The sequence below is a fragment of the Cucurbita pepo genome, chromosome 10, assembly GCF_057944985.1.
Source record: "Cucurbita pepo subsp. pepo isolate OVF chromosome 10, ASM5794498v1, whole genome shotgun sequence".
Taxonomy (NCBI): domain Eukaryota; kingdom Viridiplantae; phylum Streptophyta; class Magnoliopsida; order Cucurbitales; family Cucurbitaceae; genus Cucurbita; species Cucurbita pepo.
The window spans coordinates 1,717,402-1,740,781 of NC_141807.1; the positions used below are offsets into that span (position 1 = coordinate 1,717,402).

The window sequence follows — 23,380 nt, forward strand, 5'->3', positions numbered from 1 at the left end:
ATTGGGATTAGTATAACCTTATACAAGGATGACATGCATAAATCGAAAAATAGTATGAAGCAAAAAAAAAAAAAAAAAAAAAAAATGGTATAAAGCCAAAAAAAATGGTATAGAGACAGGTGTGCCAACGAAGACACTGATATCCGTGGACTGCAAGATCTTACATCGGCCGGCCGTAGAGAGGAACAAAATAAAAAGTATATAAAAACGAAATATGAGATCGGTTAAACAAAATAATAAGTATATAAAAAAGGTCAAAACACTATTAAAAAAAATTGTAAATCATATATTCATATTGGATTAGCTGCTTAGTTGCTTCCCCAACTCATCTTCCCCATAATGCAACAGCTTCTCCATCTCTCAATGTTATTAATGAAACCCAAATGGAGAAGGTTTAAACAACAACAACTCCCTTCACTTTATCTGCTCCAACAACCGATCAAACCCAATTTCCTCTCTTTATTTAACTCCCAACTCTCTTCAAACATTCCCATCACTCACAATTTGCTCCCATTCTTCTCAATTAAGAACAGCGAATCCTCACAATTTTCCTTCTCCCATCACCCAAAAATGAAGAACGCCGAATCCTCTGCCATCAATGTTGCCTCCGAGACCACCAACAGCGGCCCAATTGGGAAGAAGAAGAGCACGACGCCGTTGCTAGCGGCGGAGGTCCCAATCCGGCCAGACAGGGGAACCCACCGGATGAAACGTGGGCTTGCCATTTTCGACATCGTTCTGAGAATCGGCGCCCTTTCCTCGGCGCTGGCGGCGGCAGCCACCATGGGAACCAGTGGCCAAACGTTGCCGTTTTTCACTCAGTTCTTCCAGTTCGAGGCTAGCTACGATGATTTGCCCACTTTCCAGTTGGGTGCTTTTCATTTTTTTAAAAAAATACTCTTCTTATTGCGATTGAATTACTTAAACAAATAATTGAAATTTTGAATTGAAATTTGCAGGTTTTTTGTGATCGTAATGGGAATCGTTGCGGGATATGTGGTTCTATCACTTCCATTCTCAATTGTTTGCATTATTCGTCCCCACGCTGCTGGGCCTCGCCTTCTCCTCTTGATTTTGGACTCCGTAAGTATCACATAAAACTCCGACCCACGACTCTCCACATTAGTATGATGCTGTCCATTTTGATGCTTTGGACTTCCTCAAAAGACCTCGTACATAGGAATCATGACTTTCGACAATAGCATAATATTGTCCATTTTGAGCATAAACTCTCGTGACTTTACACTAAGCTTCTCTATTCTCTAAATTAGCCGAATGTAGGACTGCCTTGAAGAAACGTACATGTTGTGGTTTGCAGGTGGCTTTGGCGTTGAGCACAGCAGCAGCAGGAGCGGCGGCGGCAGTGGTGGCGCTTGCACACAGTGGGAACTCAAGCACGAACTGGCTGGCAGTGTGCAACCAATTTGGGGACTTTTGCCAACAAGCGAGTGGGGCTGTGGTGGGCTCTTTTGCTGCTGTTTTGCTCTTCCTTCTACTCATCTTGTTCTCTGCCTTGTCCCTCAAGAATGCCCATTGATATCATTTCATTCTTCTTCTTCTTCTTCTTCTTTGTGCTTCCATTTATGCATCCATTTGGGTTGTGTCCTTTTCTTGTCTGTGGAATATGGGGTTGAAGAAATTATTCATCTGTAACTTTTTTTTTTTTCTTTTTCTTACCTGTTTGTTGGGATTTACTCGTGTAAAATTTGTTCTATATGAATTAAAAAGTTGTGATATAATCTATATTTGTTGAACAAAATAGGTTGTTCGTATCCTCGACTTGAATTTATTGGTCTTGTTTTTATTTGTTTGCCTCTTCTAATAATTAAATAGAGACGTTCTAACGGTAGTCGTTTCATAAAACATGTCTTTAAAACACTATTTAAAAAAATTAATTATTTTTTAAATTTTAAAATTTTGCCTTACATTTATAAATTTATTTCTTAATTTTGAAAAACATAAAACCAAAAAAATAATAATTATTAAATTACTTGGAGTAGAAAAATTATAATGTTGACATTATTAATTTCATTAAATTGAATTTTGAAAAAAAAAAATTAATAACTAATCTCGTTTTAGTAAATAAATGAAAAATGGGTTATTTTTTCTAAAAAAAGAAAAAAGAAAAAAAAGGGAAAATAATGAAAGGAAAATTAGAGTATTAACTATAAAATTTATCTTTAATAATTTTGTAAAATTGAAAAAAAAAATACTTTTTTTTTTTTGTAAATAATATTAAATGTGTTATAACAAAATTAATTAATTTTAAACCTATTAACTATTAAAAAAATAATAAATAAAAAATTAGAGATTTGAATCTTCAATTATACTCATAAAAACATTATCGCAATCAACGTATTAAAAGAGTGTCTAATATCTAAACATTTTATTTTTAAAAAGTTTTAAAGTGTGTAATTAATTTTTAAAATTTTAATTTTGTAGTAACAAACTTTTAAATTATTAATTTTCACATGATTTAAAATTTTAAAAATGATTAATACATTAAATTTAAATTTAATTTTTTGTGTGTAATATAAATTACATCTTTTTTTTTTTTAATTACAAATTGAAAAATAAAATTTATAATTAAAAAAAATGACCAAATATACACAAACATTACGAATAAAGTCGTAAATGCGGAGAACTGCAAATTGAGAGATTCACGATCGATTCAGCCGCCCACTTTCCACCTTCGCCAGATTAGTGTCCCGTTTCGTTGCCTCCAAGCTGGTCTGGTCTCTCCCCAACCGCTGTCACTTTCCCGGGAAAAAAACGACAGGGCAGAGAGTTTCAGGAGCGAATAAATCCAAGGGCTTTAGATAACGAAGTTCTCCGTCGGTGGTAGAAGATGACTCAATCCGGAAAACTGATGCCGAATCTCGATCAGCAGAGCACCAAAATGCTTAATCTTACTGTGCTGCAGAGAATAGATCCTTTCATTGAAGAGATTTTAATCACCGCAGCCCATGTCACATTCTACGAGTTCAATATCGAGACCAATCAATGGGTTAGTCTTAAAACTTGCTATTTTGTTGTTCTTCAGATTTTATTCACACCGCGAATGTTGGGAGGTGGAATTCAAGATCTTATGATTCTTATTCCTTATTGATCTGTTGGACGAATGAATTCATTCCACGAAATTGTTTTTACGATTTCCTATCCTGCGATATATCCCAAGCTAATGTTAAATGTTTTATGTGGCTGTTTCTAATATTCTTATATTTCTTAATCTCGTTTTTGTTTGGTTGCAGAGTCGCAAGGATGTAGAAGGATCTCTTTTCGTAGTGAAAAGGTTTTCCAGCTCTCTCTTTAAATTTAAATTTCGGGCAATTCTTTGTTTCGTAGTTGTTTGGCAGAGATTTTTTGTTTCTGAATTCCCTGATGTTAATATTTGTCTTCTTGTTTCAAGAAATGCTCAACCTCGGTTCCAATTCATTGTGATGAATCGACGCAACACGGGTTAGTAATGTCATTCTTGTTAACTTTAAAGAGTGCAATGCTTTCTCAATTAGAGAAAAAAAAAAAAAAAAAAATCTTCTCAATATAGGAATTATCCTTCAGAGCCCATTGCTAAACATCTCTTTTTACGTCGTTCTACTAATTCCAAATCATATCCAATCTTTGTGCTGGCCACAAATAACTTACAGCAGATTTTAAGATCAGCACATTTATTAACATGGGAATTGAGAATGGTTCAAGCTCGAGTTTATATCAATTTTCCAATCTTTTCATTGTAGTGAAAATTGTTGGTTGTATTTGTGTAAACATGCAACTTGAAATTTTAATACGCAAGCTAATAAGTGAAATCCGTATCTTGGATGTTGTAAACTGCATTATCTATTTTGTTCTCAACAAGATTTGAACTTCTAATTTTTGTTGAAATTGCATACTATCAATATAGATAGCATTGAATTTAGCTCTTGTATGCTCAAACTTTGGCTTTTGATTTATCTATTTGTTTTATCCAGATAATCTAGTGGAGAATCTACTTGGGGATTTTGAGTATGAAGTGCAAGCTCCTTATTTGTTGTACCGGAATGCTGCTCAAGAAGTTAATGGCATCTGGTTTTACAATCCGCGGGAGTGCGAGGATGTTGCAAACCTCTTCAGTAGGTATAATACCCTTTTTATTCATTGATATCTTGTTAGCCAGACATTCAGACCCTGTTTATTGTCATTAAACTACCATATGAAGTTTGGGTTTTGTCATAATTTTATCAATTAGACCACTTTTATGATCGTATTCAACACGTTGCCTTTATTCAACATTTCTTTAAGGATAGATTGGTTGATATATCACGAGAGATTTAGTAGTGGACGAGGGTGGATGGGTGGACCTAGGTCATTGGACTGTGGTGTCTATGGGCCAAGGGAACTTGAGGAAAAATAATTATGGTGTTTGTAGGCTGATGGGTTAAGAGGTTTCCCAATACAATTATCACTGGTAAAATCGATCTTCTCTTTGTGCTATCTCCCTTTGCCCATTTCTCGAGGGAAGCTTCAAGAAATTTATTGTTGTTGTTGTTGGGGAGTGGCTAAGCAGAGGTACAGTTTCTCAATTTAAGTTGTAAGGTCCTAGGGTCTTACAGATCCAGAGTCACATGGCCAAATGTAGCGGTCCTAATTCTGTGAGTGGTTTGGAAAGAGAGAAGTAGGACAGTACGAGGAATAGTGTAGGGATTCAGGGTGGATGTGTTCACTGTTCAGATATGTTGTGGGGAATTTATCCCCCCACCCACCCACATTCTTTACCCCCTATTAATCATATTGTTTTTTTTTTTCTTTTGGTTGGGGGGGGGGGGAGAGAAAAATGTGTTCTGTGGTCTCTTTGCATACTTTCTTTATCAAAGCAAGACCTTTGTTCCCCATGGCTCATAGCACTCACCTCCATTCGTCATGTTTAGGCTTGGGCATCAAGTCCTTTCACCTTTTAATGAATTTTCTCTTGTAAAAATACTATAACCTTGACCTTCATTGTACTGTCAAAGAAATTTTACATTGATTTTTTATGGGTTTCTTACATGAGCCGTACTTGTGCATTTTATTTTGCAGAATACTTAATGCATTCTCGAAGGTTCCTTTAAAGTCCAAAGTTTCTTCGAGCAAGGGGTAACAATAATGTTATTATGATAATTTGAAGCATTTTAGTTTCTACATTTGTACAGTGATGGCCTTTTGGCAACATTGTTGTGTACGAATGTCAATTGCTTGTTATATGAGTCATTGAATCTTGCTTGATGGAAGCCACAACATGTTTCCCATAAAATTAAAAATGGCCATATCACTTTACCTGCCTATTTGATTGAATTATTGGAAAGCATTTGTATTTTCCATATTAAAACTTAACCTTCATTAGGGTAAATGAAAGAATGTAAGAGAGTCATATTAAAAAAAAAAAAAAAAAAAAAATACTAGAGTACCCAATGCAAAAGGAGCATATACAGCTAGAACTACAAGAGAAAGAATGTTACAAAAAATGTCTTCAAAAAAAAAAAAAAAAAAAAAAACTAGAGAACCCAATGCAAAAGGAGCATATGCAGCTAGAACTACAAGAGAAAGAATGTTACAACAAATGTCTTCAATGGTTGAGAAGACGCGACACAGGACAGCCACAGAACTCTTTGGTTAGAAACATCCAAAGGGAGGTGTTGAACTCTATCATAGTCCACTATTCTCCTCAAGGGCTTTAAGTGTTAAACTGAATAATTGACGTTCTCTGTTCTACGTGTGGTTTTAGGCGTTACGATTTGGTGTTCTCTGTTCTTTGATTACGTGTTAAGCAGTACCCCGTTAACTGTTGGATTGATATAGTTATGTGAAATCAGTTTTCCAGATTGGCTTGGATATTTTTGAGGCCTGGATATTAACTCATTTTCTACTTTTCTCTATCTTTTATTTATTTTCCAACCCAGTGATTTTGAGGAGCTTGAGGCAGTGCCATCAATGTCAGTGATTGAAGGTCCATTGGAGCCCTCAGCACCACCCTCTACTGTCACCGATGCCCCTGAAGATCCTTCCTTTGTGAACTTCTTTAGTGTTAGTGCTCTAACCTTGTCTTTCTGCTCTTTTTATTTTTTTAGTTACTTTCTTGTGGTAGCGTTGTAAGCTTTTCATTTTCATGGACTTAATATTTTATCTTTATATATCGAACTTGTGCTACTGTAAACCTTTTCTTATCCAACTTTGTTTGTCTACTGTTGAAAATAAACATTTTTGTCAATGAGAGATAAAAAATAAAATATGCGCTTACCAAATTCTGATGAAAATTCCTTTTACTGAATGAAAATCTTCCGAATGAAACAGAACTATTATTGAACTTCAGGTTAAAATGGTTGCAAATGTTGACAAAGAAGTTTACCGATTAAGAGATGATTCATCTGCTAGACCTAGAAATACATCAGCTCATCTATTAACTGGCTTTAGAACTGCTGGTCTGAATTGATTACATAGTTATTGGTGTGAATGACCAGATTCTTATGAAATTCTAGTTCACATTAAATTTCATTTTCTGGCTAAATTTTTCGTTGTACCTCAAAATTGTTCTTTAGGTTAGTCAATTGCAAATCAGATACTGAAGCTTGCAGATGTAATAATGTTATTATTATATTGTTCCTTTTTAGTATCCTATCAAACTGTATAGCTGAATTTAATAATTATAAGGCTAAATGAATAAAAATACCCCTGAACTTTGTACTTTGTCTAAAAAATACCTCTAAACTTTCAAAAAAGTTTCAAAAATACCTTTACCGTAAGTTTTGGATGGAAACGTTAGTATTTTATTTCAAAAATACTCTTGAACTTTTAATAGTGTTTCAAACATACCTTGAACTTTAAAAAATTTCGTTAATACCTTTCCTTCTTTAAAAAAAAGTTCAAAAATACCATTACCGTTAGTACCAACATACTCATGTAATTTTAAAAATAACATTATCACCCTCTGCCTTGATAAAAAAAAGTTTTAAAAAATCCTTACCATTGATATATGGACAAAAACCATCTATCGGCACTTCATAGATTATCTCCAAACTTTTTAATGTTACTTTTGAAAGAAACTTTTTAATGTTACTTTTGAAAGTTCTTGAGTATTTTCGGAACATGGTACTAACGGTAAGAGTATATTTGAATTTTCTAAAAATGTTTAAGGTATTTTTGAAGTTTTTAAACAAACTTAAGAGTATTAATGAAACTTTTGAAAGTTAAAAGGTATTTTTGAAACAAAGTATTAATGGTTTCTATCCACAACTAACGGTAAAGGTAGTATTGAACTTTTTCTAAAGTTTAAGTGGATATTTTTGAGACAAAAGGCAAAGTTTAAGGGTATTTTTATTAATTTAGCCTAATTATAATTTTACTGTTTTTTTTTTTTCTTTTAAATATCTTGTTAATTATGTTTGTCTCCCTCGCTTCTTTTCTTGTACTTTCCACCGAGGGGTAAAAAATTTATACATAACGACATTTATGGAAATAAGACCCTTTTTTGCATTATGGTGAAACTCTAAGTTCGGGAGACTTCCATTCTCTTACAAACCACTGACTGTCTTGGTTGGGATGATATCTACCAAGGAACTTGTACATTCAGTAATTGTGTGATCATTGTGGTTTATTTGATTTTCAATGCCATTCGGTTACCTTGATGGTATTTCTGCAGGCGGCCATGAATATTGGAAATAATGCTCCAAATATACCGGATTCAAGGCAGGCATATCATGCTTCTGCTATAAACCCTCCATCTTTGATTCCTCCTAATGTTGTATCAGCTCCTGCACTGGCTCCACAGCCATCTTTTCCCATCGTAGCTTCGACTACGCTAACCTCTCCTTATGGACCTCCTGATCCAAACAATGGCACTAATCAGGTCACTAATCTTGTGAAGCCTTCTTCTTTCTTTCCACCTCCATCTTTCTCATCTGCACCAATGAGGCCTTCCTTGCCCTCATCAATGCCAATGCCTACACTTCATCCTCCCCTTAACTTACAAAGCCCATATGGGACCCCAATGCTCCAGCCATTTCCACCACCTAATCCCCCGCCTTCACTTACGCCTGGTTCTGCCCCTGCTCTCAATGATGGGCCTCTTATTAACAGGGATAAAGTTCGTGATGCACTTCTGATGCTTGTTCAGGTATCTTTCTCACATTTTTTTAGCCATATTAGCCATATTATGCTCTGGTGTGGTTTGGTTTTTAGCTACCTATGTTAGGACCAGAATTCCAGCCCATAACTAAAAAGAATATGGAAATGAATGTAGAAAGATATTTGCCCAGATTTATGTCTATTGCCTACTAAGAATTCTTCCCTACAACTCACTAATTGATGATACCCTCAGCAATGGCCTTGTTCACAATTAACCATAATTGCATTGCAATTTGAAACTTGTATTCTTATTCATCCTTCATGCTCCCATGTTCTGTCTTAAACAATTTCAACACTTCGAAGCACATGTTTTAAACAATTTCCTTTGACTGAGTGTCTGCAAAAGAAAAATAGTGTTGTTCCGTTGCAGGTGTAGAACCAATTGTCAGTTCTTCCCTCTTATTTTTGACTTGTTAGTTCGATTCTTCGTCGAACAATTTGCCAGTTTCGAGGAGGAGCGATTTAAATTTGTTTCTTATATCATGGCTGAGAGGCTTAACGATCCTCCCCTTCTTTCTGTGCTTTACTTCTAGTATACAACTCTGTTTCATTATCCAGTTCAATCAAAGTTTATGCATTATAAAAGCACTTTTTTCTGGGTGTATATAACTCTGTTTCATTATCCAGTTCAATCAAAGTTTATGCATTATAGAAACACTTTTTTCTGGGTGTATATAGCTCTGTTTCATTATCCAGTTCAATCAAAGTTTATGCATTATAAAAACACTTATTTCTGGGTGTATATAGCTCTGTTTCATTATCCAGTTCAATCAAAGTTTATGCATTATAAAAACACTTATTTCTGGGTGTGTATAGCTCTGTTTCATTATCCAGTTCAATCAAAGTTTATGCATTATAAAAACACTTATTTCTGGGTGTGCTGGCTGACCTGTTGAATATTGATTGATATGCTAGGATGATCAATTTATCGATAAGTTTTACCAAGCACTGCTGAAGATGCACCATTCTTGAGTATCTTGAGAAGGTCAAGAGGCGGATTTGATTGAGTTCAAATGTGTGTGTGAATTAGATGTGTACATATAACTCACACTGAATTATGTCTAAAATTAGTGGTTCTTCCCAGTGTAGAGAGTCTGTTTCAGTGTAAAATTATAAAGAGTTTGGTTGTTCTTAAAGCTCTTTTTGATTTGAGGTATTGCTGACAGAAACGCATGCCATGGTGTGATATTGCTGCATGCCCTCTTTCAGTTTCGTACTCTTAGGAACTTTGCTCTTCCTCATTCCAAGTTTTGTTGTTTCCAGTATTTCACTTTCTGGTGATTCTCATTAGCTGAGTTCTCTTGTTTTGGGAACTTCCCTTAGTGTGTTCTTCACCCTTTTAATCTAATTTTCTTTTTGTAATTTTGGTCGAGGTTTTTCCACCGGTGTTTTGTGTGACGGACGACGTGGATTGTAAAACTATATTTAAAGACGAACATTTTGTCTAATATCTCGTACTTAAACTTTTAAATTTATGTTATTTAGTTCTTAAACTTTTAAATTTGTCTTATCTACCACATTCGTAGATTTTAAAATTTAAAATTTTAATTTAATATTTTTAAAATATTGTATTGTGTCTTTTTTTATTTATTTAAAAAACATAGAAATTCGAATGTTTTGGTCTTTTAAATTAATTTAAACTTTTATACATTATGATGGGGATTTTTTTGTGCATTCATTTATGGTATAAAACTCAAAATTTTTGATTGCATCCATTTAAATAATTTTATCAAATAATATAAATTCTTAATGAGAATTTTGTTTTTTTTATGACGAATGTATGAATCAAATATATAATAATAACATTTTAATTAAATTTTAGTAAATTTTCCTCATTTCAGAAGAATTATGTATTAATTTTTCTCTAATTTGATTAATTTACAAATTTATTTTAGAATTATATTGATACTAATATTAATTTAAAATTTTAATCCATAATATTATATTATTTATTTTTTCAAAAAAAAAAAAAAAAAAAAGGAATGAGCGTGGGCTGTGTGGGTTTGCGCGCCGCGAGGTTGTGTAAAAAGAAGAAAAACATTGGAAAAAGACCGTGAGTCCTCTGTTCTTGTGGCTGTGGATAACCGAAAAAAAGCTTGGTTTTGCTGGAGTCTCAACTATTACTGTGCAGAAGATAACGCCATTTTCCTACACTTCGCTCATCGATCAATCAATCATTCTTGTGTCCATTCCCCTCTCCACGTATACGGATAATTCCTCTCTCGACACGCCGGCTTTCACTTTTTCTTTAACACACCCAAACTTTTCCCTTCTACACTTCGGTACTCTTCTTCTGATTCTCTTTTTTCATGTTTCTGGAAGAGCTGAATTGCGACTTCTTACGCTGTATCCCATCGCTTGCAGATGGCATTTGAATTTCAGGGTAGTACCTTTCTACCGTCAAGGTACTATGATATATGATCAATGGATTCGTTTGCGTTTTTTTCTTTTTCAAAGAATTTTTTGTATTTGATTTGTTGGTTGTTCCCTAGTTTTCTCTTTTGGGTTTGTAACTTTATTGAGTTTAGGGTTTGCGCCATGGTTCTTTTGTCCTCTGGGTTGCTATGGTTATCTGGATTATTATTGGTTATGTTTGATTCTTGGGCTAACTGAGGAAGGGGAAGTGGAAACTTGATGCTCGTTGGAAATCTTGAATGGGTATTGAGTTTTGGGTTAATTTGTATGTGTTTCGCTTGAACCTTTGGATATTAAGTTCACTTAGGGACTACCTTTTTTGATTATTATTCTTTTAGTATTTTAAATTATGTTCGTTTTTTTTATGGATTGTACTGTTTAACAGTAGTTGGTGGAATAGAATGATGGCGCTCTGTTTTTTAAAATTTAGATGGGGTGGCATGGTTTCACTGTTAATTGAATGGATTAGAAATGAATGGGCAGGTGATCAAGTTGGATTAGGTTTGATAATATATCATGAGAACCGGTTATTGTTAAATCGGTATCCATTGCCCCTTCGTTATTTCTGAACGTGATTATATTTTTCTCAGGAACGTGATTGTAATAAAACTTTCCTGATGTCGTTGAATAGTTTAAGTGCTTTTTATCCTTAAATCTTTTGGGCTCACTATGCTGTCTCATGTCTTCAGTTCGTCGACAACATGGCTTCCATACAATCCAACTCGGACTTATGTTTCATGTAAAAGAGCCAAATTGGACGGCCTGCTAAGCAGCTGGGGAAATTCAAGGAAAAGATGCCTTATAAGAGCTGTTTTATCAGAAAAGAATGACAGTAGTCTCAATCCTAGTTTCATAGGCTTTAAGAAAAGCTATTTACAACTTTGCAGACAAAGAAACCTCTCACCCCTCGCTTCAGCAGATGAGAGTGTAACTGTCAATGGGAGTCCCCAAGCAAGCACTAGTTCTGATGTTGAGAAAATGAGGATCAGGTTAGATGACTCACGGAAACAAGATTGTAATGATGGCCTTGTTCAATCTTTGCATGATGCTGCAAGAAATTTTGAGTTGGCTATTAAAGAACACAGTGCGTCCTCAAAAATGCGTTGGTTTTCAACAGCTTGGCTTGGTATGGACAGAAATGCATGGGTTAAGTCGCTGTCTTATCAGGTAATAACTAATGACTGGACCTTTACATTTTCAACTAACTTAGGCTTCACCTTCCTCTCCTCCTTTCCTTGTCACGTTCTTAAAGTGGTAAATAACATCTCTTACAGTTTTCATTTAAGTACATGAGTGTGATTTAGATAATTTGAAAAACAATTGAGAAATATGGAATGAAGAAGAGTATATTTAAGGACTTCATATTCTACAGACGGTCTATCATTATTATTTTTTAATATACGGGACATATTGGAGGTGGTACTGCTAGTGGTATAGATTGATGACAATATCATGCTCTTTTGTCTCGAGTTCTTACGTTTCCAGGGTTTCTTGTGAACCTAATAATAATTTCTTTAGTTCATACGTATTGATTGAAACTTTCTTGTGGGTACGCACTGTTATTATTGTTTAATCCAGTGGTGAGCTCTGTACTCGTAATGTCGTCTCTATCCAGCTTGCGTGATAGTTTTGACGTTTAGATATCTTGTCTGGTATAGTAACACAAGTTATATTTTGTTAGCATCAAATTAACAGCTCAATAATTTTGATGTCATCAGGTGTCTCAATCTCATACATTATTTCTGCTATCTAAAGTGCGTATTGTTTACAGGCCTCTGTGTATTCTTTGTTGCAAGCAGCTTGTGAAATTTCATCTCGGGGTGATAATAGAGACAAAGATGTCAACGTTTTTGTTGAGAGAAGGTAATTAATTCTGAAGTCATTTTGTTAGACTGTTTTTTTTTTTCCCGACGAACATATTGAACTATATATATAACTTACAGCAGACTGAGAACATTTTCATGGAAATGATTCAGGATCTGGCTATGCATGATACCAACACATTATTCAATAAAAGTAATTTTCATTAATATTCTAGTATTTGGATAGAAATTTAAGGACTAATTAATTTAATTACTTGGATGCTATTGAAACTGGGTTTGAATTTTGTGTTCGCAAAAGTACTACTAAAGGATCTCCATGACTCGATGGTATTGTTAGTGGGTTGATTATTGATCTGCAGTTCTACCTTTTGCCATCGTTGAAGACATCAATTGTTAATCATTACCCTTTTGCAGTTTACTACGCCAATCTGCTCCCTTGGAGAGCTTAATCAGAGATAAACTATTAGCGAAGCAACCAGAAACTTATGACTGGTTTTGGTCTCAGCAGATCCCGGTGGTGACAGCATCATTTGTCAATTATTTTGAACAGGACCCACACTTTTCTGCTGCAACTGCATTGTATGTATCATCTTAATTGCCCCATGAATGTTTATGATCTTTTTGTACGTGAAGGAATAATGCCAAATTTGTTCACTTCAGGGATGGCAGAGGATTATCTATGGACTCTGGCAGTACAAGTGTGTCACTCCTCATGCTTGCACTGGCTTGTCTTGCTGCTATCACAAAACTTGGGCCTGCAAAAGTCTCTTGTCCACAATTTTTTTCTATAATTCCAGAGATATCTGGTAGATTGATGGACACGCTGATAGAATATGTTCCTATTTCTGAAGCTTTTGAATCCATAAAGAGCATTGGTCTGCGTCGAGAATTCCTTCTTCATTTTGGTTCTCGAGCAGCTGCTTGCAGAGTAAAAAATGACTGGGGTGCAGAAGAAGTAATCTTCTGGGTTGGTCTTGTACAGAAGCAGCTACAGCAAGCTATAGATAGAGAAAGAATATGGTCCAGATTGACAACATCAGAAAGTATTGAGGTAGACATTAACTTCTTTAACCTTGGATAATTTCAAGCAACTCATACATCTTAACCCTCCAAAGTTGCCTTATTGAATTTAATTACAGTTCTTTGGTGTAGTTAGAGAAAGAGTATGGTCTAGACAAATGTAACATTATCAAAAGAGTAGTGAGGTCAGCGTTCTATTAGAGAAAGAGTATCTCCATAGATAACTTGTTGAATTTAAAGTTGAATAAAGATGTTAATTGAAAGTTATTTAGGTATAACTTTGTAGGAGTAACACATCATCTTATAGTTGTAAGTTGATCCTAACCCACCTTTAATTTTCCCTATATCTCACGCTGCTAGATTTTGGGTACTTAAATTTTTTTGTCTGTTAGATTAGGATGGAAGCAAGATCCTTGAGTCTTGAGTGTACTTAAAAGAGATTTCCTTGCTTCTGATACTTAGTGGACTACTAACGATTATTGTTACAAATGTTAAAAAATGAATAAAGTGTTTGGAATAATGAATACTTAGAATGGTGACTTCACGACTTAACACGTTGTCTCGAGAATGATCAATCATGTATCTATATCGAGCGAAAATGCTTTTTCTTATCTATTGATAAGATAACTACTTTCAGTTACTGAATATATAATCTGTTCTATCAATAAAGAAAAAATATTTACATGGAAAGGATAACGCTAAGGTGAAATTATAGGTGGAAAATATCAATGATTCCCCGTGGATGAATCCACCATTGCAAAATTTATAAAATTGTTTTGGTTAAGTTGGGGGAATGTCTTTTATTTGCTCTCATATTTTTTCCAATTGTTTTAACTTTCAATCATATTGTAGCTGAAAATGGAAGCATGTATTAACCTAATGCAGGTTTTGGAGAAAGATTTGGCTATATTTGGATTCTTTATTGCCTTGGGAAGAAGCACACAATCTTTTCTCTCTGCTAATGGATTTGAAGTTTTAGATGATTCTCTTGGAAGCTTCATCAGGTATACTTTGAGGATTCCTAAAAAAATATGGTGCTGGTTTTCAAGTTTTGGTTGTGTATATGGCTTCTTGTTCTAATGCAGGTACCTTATAGGGGGAAGCGTCTTATACTATCCTCACCTTTCATCAATCAGTTCTTATCAATTATATGTGGAGGTTAGTACCCATTTTGCTCATTGCATATACAAGGACACTTTGGTTCATTAAAGATTTATGATCAATTTTGAACTCTTCAGGTAGTCTGTGAAGAGCTGGATTGGCTTCCATTTTACCCAAACAACCCTGGCTATTTGAAACCATCTGATGGGCATATGAACAAAAGAGAAGGTCCGCCAAATGTTGAGGCAATCCCCCAAGCATTAGATGTTTGTGCTCATTGGATTGAGTGCTTCATCAAGTACAGTAAATGGTTGGAGAGTCCTTCAAATGTAAAGGCGGCAAAATTTCTATCAGTGGGGTAATTGAACTCTTTATTTTTCTCTTTGAACCAAGGGTATGGCTGACATATGATTCAATTAGCTGCATTTGGATCCCGTCCCCTAAACAAAATCTTTTGAATGTTAGGCATACCAAGTTGACAGAATGTATGGAAGAGCTAGGTATTATGAAGTAAGTTGATGCCATCTCCTCTCTCTTTGTTATATACATACACAACTACACAGATATAAACTGATACACGGACTATTCGAGCACATAGGTTAGTCTCATTTGCGGAACTGATAGCTTATGAACTGACTCTTTACACCATTCCCTTACAGTTCCCAACTTGTCATCTCTCAGTTTCATAAGGATATTCACTCTCACCTTCAGTTTTCCTCACCAAATAATTTTTACAGAGTATGATTTTCTTAAATGGGAAAAGGCTTGCCTTTACTTTTTGTTGGATCAAAAAGGCATCCTCACAATTAAATTTTGAATATGTTCATAATTAAAACCCAGTTTGGTAAAATAAAAAACACGCTTTAGAAAATCTGCTTGGCTTTGAGGTTTTGTTGATGCAATTCTTGTGTTCAGTGCCTTGTTGATCAAAAAGTGTCTAAACTCTTGCCATTATATTTGGAGTCCGGGGCTTAGGGGTTTGAGTCCTTAAATTTTCATTATATTTGAATGGCGAATTTTTGGTTTCTTTGGCTTGTTGTCATGTTCAGGCCATTAAGGGTCCTTTGTCAATCTTAATGGTGTTTTATCTTCTTCGAATCTATTTCAGGTTCTAAAATTAATAGGGGTACAAATTTCATCATAGGCTTAAACCCCTGAAAAGTTGAATTCTTGGACTTTTTGGTAAGTAATGAGGTGAATAACCTTCCATGCTCTTATCTTGGGCTCCCTTGGGTGGTAACCTGAAGTGTCCAAGTCTTTTGGATTCCTGTGGGGGAAAAAGTTTAGGATGAGTTCCTAAAAAGGACTTTTTTCTCCAAGGGAAAAGATTGGTGCTTATTCTGTCAGTTCTAAGCAGTATTCTGAGTTATTTCAATCTTTGTTTAGGACGATATTTTAGTGAGCAAGACTTACCAGAAGTGGATAGATGATTTTTTATGGGAATGGGTAAAAAGGGTTAAATGGGATAAGTTTCAAAACCTTTGGTCATGGGAGGGTTGGATGTAGGAAACCTAAGACTGTAGAACTTTTAGGGAGGTGGAGAAATCGTGGGAGTCTATGAGGTTGATAGGTTTGATGTGTCCCTATCGATGTTTGTTACCCGATCTTCTTGTAATTATGATCTTTGATTATTTTGGATTGGAATCCTTTTCTATTAGTGGATGAACTTCTTCTTTATGTGTTTGATTTTATTTTGTGTATGCCTTTGTACATTTTTTTCATTTCTTGGAATGTAGAATTATTTTGTCCGATCTTCCTCTGATTACTGAAATGTTTGATTCTGACAGAACAAGAACCACCCCACTCAATTTTTCATGTCGTACAGCATTAAGTCTTCAAAACCCAAAATTAATTGATGCTTCATGAGTTTGTTGAAATCAAACCAATATTAGGAGGGCAAAGAGTTCACACTTGTCCAAAGCTTGCAGATATCTATTTTTGTATTTTAAAATTGCTCGACTGAAAAAAAAAAAAAAAAAACAAATTATTCATCATGTCCGCAGTTGGGGATTACTAGCTCGTCTTTCATGTTCTTATTATTTAATTTTTTTTTAAATCTTTACCAGGCTAATGGGTTATATTTGATTGTTTCTACTTTATTTTATCCGACTCCTAATCAATTGCGATGAGATTTTTGATCAAATTCAAACTGTCATCTTATAGGAAGATAATATTGTTATGATGCAATTACTTGATCATCTTCACTTTTTTTTTCATCTCCTTTTCTTGCTTTTATATTCAGGAGCTAGTAATTCTGTATTCATTGGAGATCTAATCTCATTCTTGAAGTAGCAGGTGTTTTGCCCTTTTAACCTTCGTAAAATGTCTTTCAGGAATGAGATGCTAGAGAGAAATGCCAATATTTCTCTTGAAAAGAGTGGATCAAGTAATTCTTCAACCACTAAGCGTGAAACTGAATCCTTTGACAAGGTTTTCTTTTGAGTATATTGTTTTCCATTTCAAATCCTTGATTCTTGTCTCATGAATGAATTTATTGATGAAGGTCAATTTTATTGAGCTTGAATTTGGAAAATCTTTTGACTAGATTGATTGGATTTTTTTATCTTTTTTTTATGTGATTCTTCTTGCTAAAGGTTTTGACCCATGGCAGAGAAGGTGGATTTTGGCTTGAATAATACTCCTAGAGATATTTGGCATGGAGTGTAGCAAATATCAAAAGAAAGAATTTTTTTTTCTGACGAGATCTTTGCCATGAGGATGTTCTGGTAACTCTAAACGCAATAAACACTAAAATAGACCATTTTAGAAAGTGTTGGGAAATTAATTGTAGAGATACATGCTGGGTGTTCTGGTAACATTGTTCTACCAATGTGGCCTATAGTCCAGTCAACCTACAAAACTAAACATGTTAAGTGAGACACTTTGGAGGGTTGCATAGACAAACCTTACAAGCTTCTAAGTTTAGCCTTATTGAGTTAGGACTGTCTGTCATTTTTGAGTTTCAAAGTTCTGATGTCTTCTAAGGGTTTTTCAATCTTCATTGACTGCGGGGAACTTAATTCGTGATAACATGTAATTATTTGTTTAATTACTAATTTATATACGTCTTTTCAGAAGATTCCATTCTTTTTTGCCGTGAGTTAATCTCCATGCCGTGTTTTGTATATAATGATGTAAATATTTTTTTGCAATGCATATGCATATGCTCTTTTAGACAGAACAAATGACAATTTGTTTTTCCTGTAAAAATTTTCATATATTATTTTTTGATAGGTTGACCTTCAATTTCACATATTATAGTGTTCTTGATTTTGAATTTTTTTGCCGGAGTATTTGATGGGAAAAAAAAAATGAAGAATCATAAATCATGATATCTGCCTATCATAAATTTTTCGTTTGTTTTTTCTGTTTTGTTCTTGGACTTTACTCGAGTCTTCTGGTAATTTAGGCTTTGGAAAGTGTTGAAGAAGCATTGAAACGACTTGAACAGTTGCTTCAAGAACTGCATCTATCAAGTACAAATTCTGGAAGAGAACATTTAAAAGCTGCTTGTTCTGACCTTGAGAAAATAAGGAAACTAAAGAAAGAAGCTGAATTTCTGGAGGCATCTTTCAGAGCAAAAGCAGCTTTTCTTGAGCAGGTATTTCATTTATCTTGATGATTTCTGGTACACTCCTGAACCTAATGGTAGAAGATCAGTATGTGAAGTTATTGTTTGATGGAAGATCCTGCATTAATGCAAAAAATGAGTATTGAAGGAAGGAGACGATCCATTTTAAGATATTGTGTCTTTGTTAGAGGTCATCTGATTGGATGGAAGAGTAAGAGCACTCGAGTGCTAAAACAAAATACAAATTTATATTGTATCTACATACATCAACTCGCTGAGTTAGGTTTGATAATCAAGTCTTCTTTCCCACTGCATCCAATCTTTTATTTTATCTGCAAACTAAACGTATTGAACTCAATCATATACCACTAATCTTGGTGTCCACAAGGTATATGAAGATTGGAGAGTTGCATTATTTGCAGGATGAGTAGAGTACCTTTTAACCTGATGTGCATGATTATAACATATGTTTAGTGAGTGTTCCTTCTCATGTCTCTCACTTTTGGTTAAACTAAGGCTGGTGGATGGACAAAATAAACTGGGACAAATAGTCCATGTCGTAACAGGTTGAACTCATGAATGTCATTTACAAATTCAGCATAGTCTGCAAGAATTAGAACCTTATTTCAACCGTTAAGCTTGCAAGAGTTCGTAATGTTGATCTCACATCAAATCTTGGAAGCACGTAATTTCTTTCATATGGTTTGAATGGAATCAAAGATGTATGTTTCTATAATGTGTTTATTATTCTCGGTTGTTATGCCCATATCTGCTCCATGTAGTGATGGTAACAGAACCTCTATAATTTCCGACTCATCATTCTTGAACATCGGTACTTGATTCCAGGAAGCTGATGAAAGTCGTTCCAGTAGCAACCAACGTGAATACCTGAAAGGAAACAATAAAAAGAGGGCTAAGACAGTTAACAACAGGAGCAACAGGCAAGAACATCCTGCCTGTATTTGAGAAGCTTCATTTCAATGACTACATTTTGTTTTTTACCCTTTATCAGCAACTGAGTGTTCCTTTCTCCATTTCTTTTACCTTATTTAAAGAAAACAAATATTTTGTTTGTGGCAGAACTCGTAGGCTATGGAACTTGGTCCCTTCTACTTGGCAACCTGATCCTGAGTCGGGCATTGACGGATCAGTATGTCTCCTTTTATTTAATATTGTTTTTTTTTTCTAATTTCATTAGGTTTTTGATATTCATCCAACCACAATTGCTTTTATGTGTTTTTGCGATTTCTATCCACTGTCATTGTTGTTCCATAAAGCATAAACATTTGTATATCAAATTTGGTGTGTCTGTGCGTATGCACACTCTTTTTGCCGTTCAAATGTGTAAATTGGTGTGCTCCTTCAATGGTGTATCATAGAGGAATTTGATTTTCCAATTTCCTCTAAAAGAATGAATAGGAGCCTCATTTTCCAACTTCCTTAATATGAATCTTGCTTCCTCTAGATTCCTCGTCAAAACTTGCTGGTTTTTTTTTTTTTTTTATACTCAAATTATGACAAAAGAGGGTTTATATTTCCAAATTTCCCTTGAAATGGAATAGACTAGAAGAGTTCAGATCAAGGCTGGGGGATAGGAGTGGATAAAACGTTTGGGAGAAGCCATTCTTAACTCTTTTTTTCTTACTTTTTGTGTTTAAAGAGCTTTAAAAGGTTTCGCTACCTAGAATGCTATTTCAGATATAAAATAGTTTTATGTTCCTAAAAAATAATATAGTTCATATTTACAATTTCTCAAGAATGTGTGAGCTTCCGATTGTAATGATGTTGGGAATTCTGTGCTTTAATCTTCATAATATGTAAGATTTTTGTATCTAGATTTTCGTAATTGTGCTTGCTATTTCTCTTAACTGAAAAAACTTGTGGTCTCTTGTTGTGAAAATTTTCTTTGTTATTAGGCCTGAATTCTTCTTCCATGTTCTTGTTTGCTAGCCTTGAAAATGGAACTCTATTAGATGCTTATTGTAGTTGACATGAGGAAATAAAGTGCCCTGCCACGTATAGCCATCATTATCATGTATCAAAGGACATCACCTAAAACACCGTCATGTTTTATAGACATCGAAAGGATCAATGTATTATTGGTCTTTTGTTCCTTTGAGGAATACAGGTCTTGAATTTCAAGCATGTAGTTCCTGGCGAGAGCTGCATACTTAGTTGTGATTTATTGAAGTACCATTTTACATATGCAGGAGGATGCCATTGGACGTCACACTTCTGATATAGATGTAATGAACACAGAATTGAATGAGTTCCATCGTTTTGAACTTCTCCGAAATGAGCTAATAGAACTTGAAAAACGGGTACAGAAAAGCTCGGAAGAATCAGAAACTGATGAGGTACATTATTAAGTATGCTACTGTTTGTCTTTTTTATGTTTGTTGAGTTCACTGTTTCTGTACGTTGGATTCTTGTCAATTGACTCATTTAATTTTTTTTTTCTTTTTTTCATAATCATTCAAGTAATACGCTTAAAGAATTCTAGTCTTTCATTAAATTTGATCTGTTTATTTATCATTATTATCATTAATTTTGTTTTACAGACTAACCACAGTTTTCTTTCTTTCTCCAGGATCCGAAGGATACAGATGATGCTGCAAGCAGTTTCCGTAATCGTGAGAATAGTCAACTATTGCAGATTCAGAAGAAAGACAATATTATTGAAAAATCTATTGACAAGCTTAAGGAAACTAGCACAGTATGAGTTCGTACAATCTTCTTACATTTAAACTATATGCTTTCTAGTATACTCATTTCATCGTAGTCCTTTATCATCAGTCAAGGCATAAGGCCTCTTGACTTGAAGTTTGATAATCTCATGATTGCCACTGGTTTATGGTGGGAAAGCAATTAAATTTACTCGAGTTGAGCCATTTTTACGTGGTTCAATTATCGTGTGTATAGCATTTAGTAAATTTATGATACTCTAGTTGGATCTCTTCCTTTTCGACATCTCTCGTCCTGTTTGCATGGATCCTCATCCATGCAATCCTTTGTATTGTTATGATGTTTGGGGAAGTCTATTTGCTTGAATTCCTTCCCCCAGCCCCCCCGTTCTGGTTTGATTGATTGGTTTCTCGACCTCGGCATCCGAAAATTGTCACTGATGGAGTATTTGATTGGCAGGATGTATGGCAAGGCACTCAACTCTTGGCTATTGATGTTGCTGCTGCTATGGGATTGCTTAGGAGGGTACTGATTGGAGATGAGTTGACTGGGAAAGAAAAGAATGCCCTACGAAGAACCCTAACCGACCTAGCATCTGTTGTTCCAATTGGTGTATTGATGCTTCTTCCAGTACGTTTCAGTGCTCTACATATTTAGATTATTTATCTTGGTTGGTATGCCTGTCTGGTTTGATTTTTGGTGATTTATACACTTATATTTCCAGGTTACAGCAGTTGGACATGCAGCTATGCTGGCTGCCATCCAGAGATATGTACCATCCTTGGTATGACTTCAAAGTGTTTAGCAGATTCATAGATAGAATTTACTTTCATGCTCGTTCATATTAAGATTGAAATAAACATTGTCCATACAGATACCATCGACATATGGACAAGAAAGGTTGAATCTATTGAGACAGCTTGAGAAAGTTAAGGAAATGAAAACCAGTGAAGTAAACTCAGATGAGAACACTGAGGAAGAAGAAGCTGAGTGAAGCAGCTTGCATTTTGTAGGGTTATGGAAACGAGAGTTCTAAACATGAGGTTAGCTATTTTTCTTCTGAACATACTTTACATTACTTTCTGAATCCTTTTGACAATAATATATTAGCATAAACAAGTTTATTCCTCGTATCTGGTATTCCAGGCAGGCACCAGTGAAGCTTCATCTGGCGTGTCGGGCTCACGATTCTTTGAAGGGTGTTCATCCTTTCTGAACTCTGTTAGATATGTAATATTCAATACCTGAACTTTATGTTTTACAGAATCCATTTGTTTTATTACATTTGAAATGAAAATATTGTTTTCTGGCTCATCTTCCAGCTTTGTAGTCTCTTTCTGCCCCCTTATCAGTATCCCAATGACCACTTCACAAAAAGCTTGTTCCACAAAGCTACTAACCATTGTTAACTTCTAAATGACTGCTCCCTCCAGCAAAATTCAGTCATCTAGGCTTCATCATGAACATGACTATAATTTACCCTTGATGAACAGGAGAATACCCTCGAAAGAAAACTCAAGTTCAGTTTGGATCCAAATGTTCATCCACCCATCGCTTCGATGTCTGTAGCGACCCACGAAATGCTTCCATTACATCCATATTCAGTCTCTCCTCTTCTTGGAAATAGTAACCTCTGAAACAAAAATGAATGTTACTTTCTCTTTTCCCGTTTATTGATAGGAAAGGTGTATTAATCCTTGAGCTAACATGTGGCAGTAATCTGGTCAAATGTTTACATCTAGAGTCGAAACTCAATCTAGATTCACAATTGTATGAAAATAATTAATCCAGTTGGTTTACTAAACTATGCTTGGATTGTGAGAGAACAATCGAACCTTAGTGTTCTGAAGTATTGTGCTATCAATTTTCCTAAACGATTTGAATCTCTCTTGAGATTGTTTTGGGACACAAAATCCATATTTTCATCCACGTCTTTGTTAAGATCCCATACGATTACACTTTTTGGTTCCTATCCTCCTTACTTCGGAGAGAGGTTGTCTTCCCTAGCAGGTTTTTCCATTATATAACCAGGATTAATAGCATTTGCAGTACTTCCGCACATAAACAATGGCGAATTGAAAATTCATACTCTCAGATGAGTTGAAAAGGATTCTAAAAGAATTCAAGACCGAGAAGTTTATAGCCATACTCATACCTCGGGATATCGCAGCCGTCCGTCCGCCGCTACCGCTTCCGGTAACCGTCATCATTCCGGCCATTTTGGACGCACCGGAATCCAGGATCAGCCTAGGGGCAATTCTCGGCGTACGAGTGGAATGGATAAGTCTCATCCCAAACCCATCTTCCATTGGAGTAACCACAAGCTCTTGGCGACAGCGACGGCGATTGGTTCGAGATGTTTCCGGGAAAATTTTGGGTGAAGAATCGATGGAAAAAAAGGGAAGAGACGGAGAGGAAAACAGAGAGGAAAACAGAGTGAAGGGTTGTTCTTGAGCGATAAATAAATTTCAAATTTTTTTGTCTTATTATACATGAATTAAAATTTTTTGAAGTCTTTTATTAAAAATTAAATTATAAAAAAAAAACCATTTTGTTAGAATACAGATAAATTATAAATTATACTAAAAAAAAATAACATACATACAAATTTAGAAACTTTTTTTTTCTTTTA

The 23,380-nt window shown here is 34.9% G+C and overlaps 3 protein-coding genes and 1 long non-coding RNA gene across 6 annotated transcripts; 3 read left to right on the top strand and 1 right to left on the bottom strand.

Moving 5' to 3' along the window:
- Nucleotides 1-367: 367 nt before the first annotated feature.
- On the top strand, nt 368-1,804 carry LOC111804396 (casparian strip membrane protein 1). Its single transcript, XM_023689184.2, has 3 exons — nt 368-866; nt 960-1,083; nt 1,319-1,804. The coding sequence occupies exons 1-3, from the start codon at nt 373-375 to the stop codon at nt 1,535-1,537; spliced, it is 837 nt and encodes a 278-aa protein (XP_023544952.2). The 5' UTR covers nt 368-372; the 3' UTR covers nt 1,538-1,804.
- An 814-nt stretch (nt 1,805-2,618) lies between these two features.
- LOC111803237 (mRNA-decapping enzyme-like protein) lies at nt 2,619-9,495 on the top strand. The gene is made up of 8 exons (XM_023687554.2): nt 2,619-3,007; nt 3,252-3,292; nt 3,410-3,459; nt 3,969-4,113; nt 5,053-5,109; nt 5,913-6,036; nt 7,649-8,122; nt 9,049-9,495. The coding sequence occupies exons 1-8, from the start codon at nt 2,849-2,851 to the stop codon at nt 9,103-9,105; spliced, it is 1,107 nt and encodes a 368-aa protein (XP_023543322.1). The 5' UTR covers nt 2,619-2,848; the 3' UTR covers nt 9,106-9,495.
- A 705-nt stretch (nt 9,496-10,200) lies between these two features.
- On the top strand, nt 10,201-22,062 carry LOC111803236 (uncharacterized). Of its 3 annotated transcripts, XM_023687553.2 has the most exons (20): nt 10,201-10,415; nt 10,498-10,538; nt 11,238-11,715; nt 12,320-12,411; nt 12,786-12,950; nt 13,032-13,422; nt 14,277-14,395; nt 14,477-14,549; nt 14,630-14,850; nt 14,958-15,002; nt 16,826-16,922; nt 17,902-18,093; nt 18,910-19,004; nt 19,144-19,213; nt 20,274-20,420; nt 20,654-20,779; nt 21,208-21,378; nt 21,473-21,532; nt 21,623-21,791; nt 21,895-22,062. In XM_023687553.2, exons 2-19 carry the CDS (start codon nt 10,498-10,500, stop codon nt 21,740-21,742), a joined length of 2,703 nt encoding a protein of 900 aa, XP_023543321.2. In that variant the 5' UTR covers nt 10,201-10,415; the 3' UTR covers nt 21,743-21,791; nt 21,895-22,062. The 3 variants fall into 3 exon arrangements, with proteins under 3 accessions (XP_023543321.2, XP_086984074.1, XP_086984075.1); XM_087127948.1 differs by having other exon boundaries at nt 10,201-10,538; nt 11,139-11,715; XM_087127949.1 differs by lacking the exon at nt 14,958-15,002 and having other exon boundaries at nt 10,201-10,538.
- LOC147790451 (uncharacterized) lies at nt 21,721-23,227 on the bottom strand. Its single transcript, XR_015422787.1, has 2 exons — nt 22,904-23,227; nt 21,721-22,381 (listed from the first exon to the last, which is right to left on the bottom strand). It is a non-coding gene; the product is annotated as an uncharacterized LOC147790451 (long non-coding RNA).
- Between the last annotated feature and the right edge of the window lie 153 nt (nt 23,228-23,380).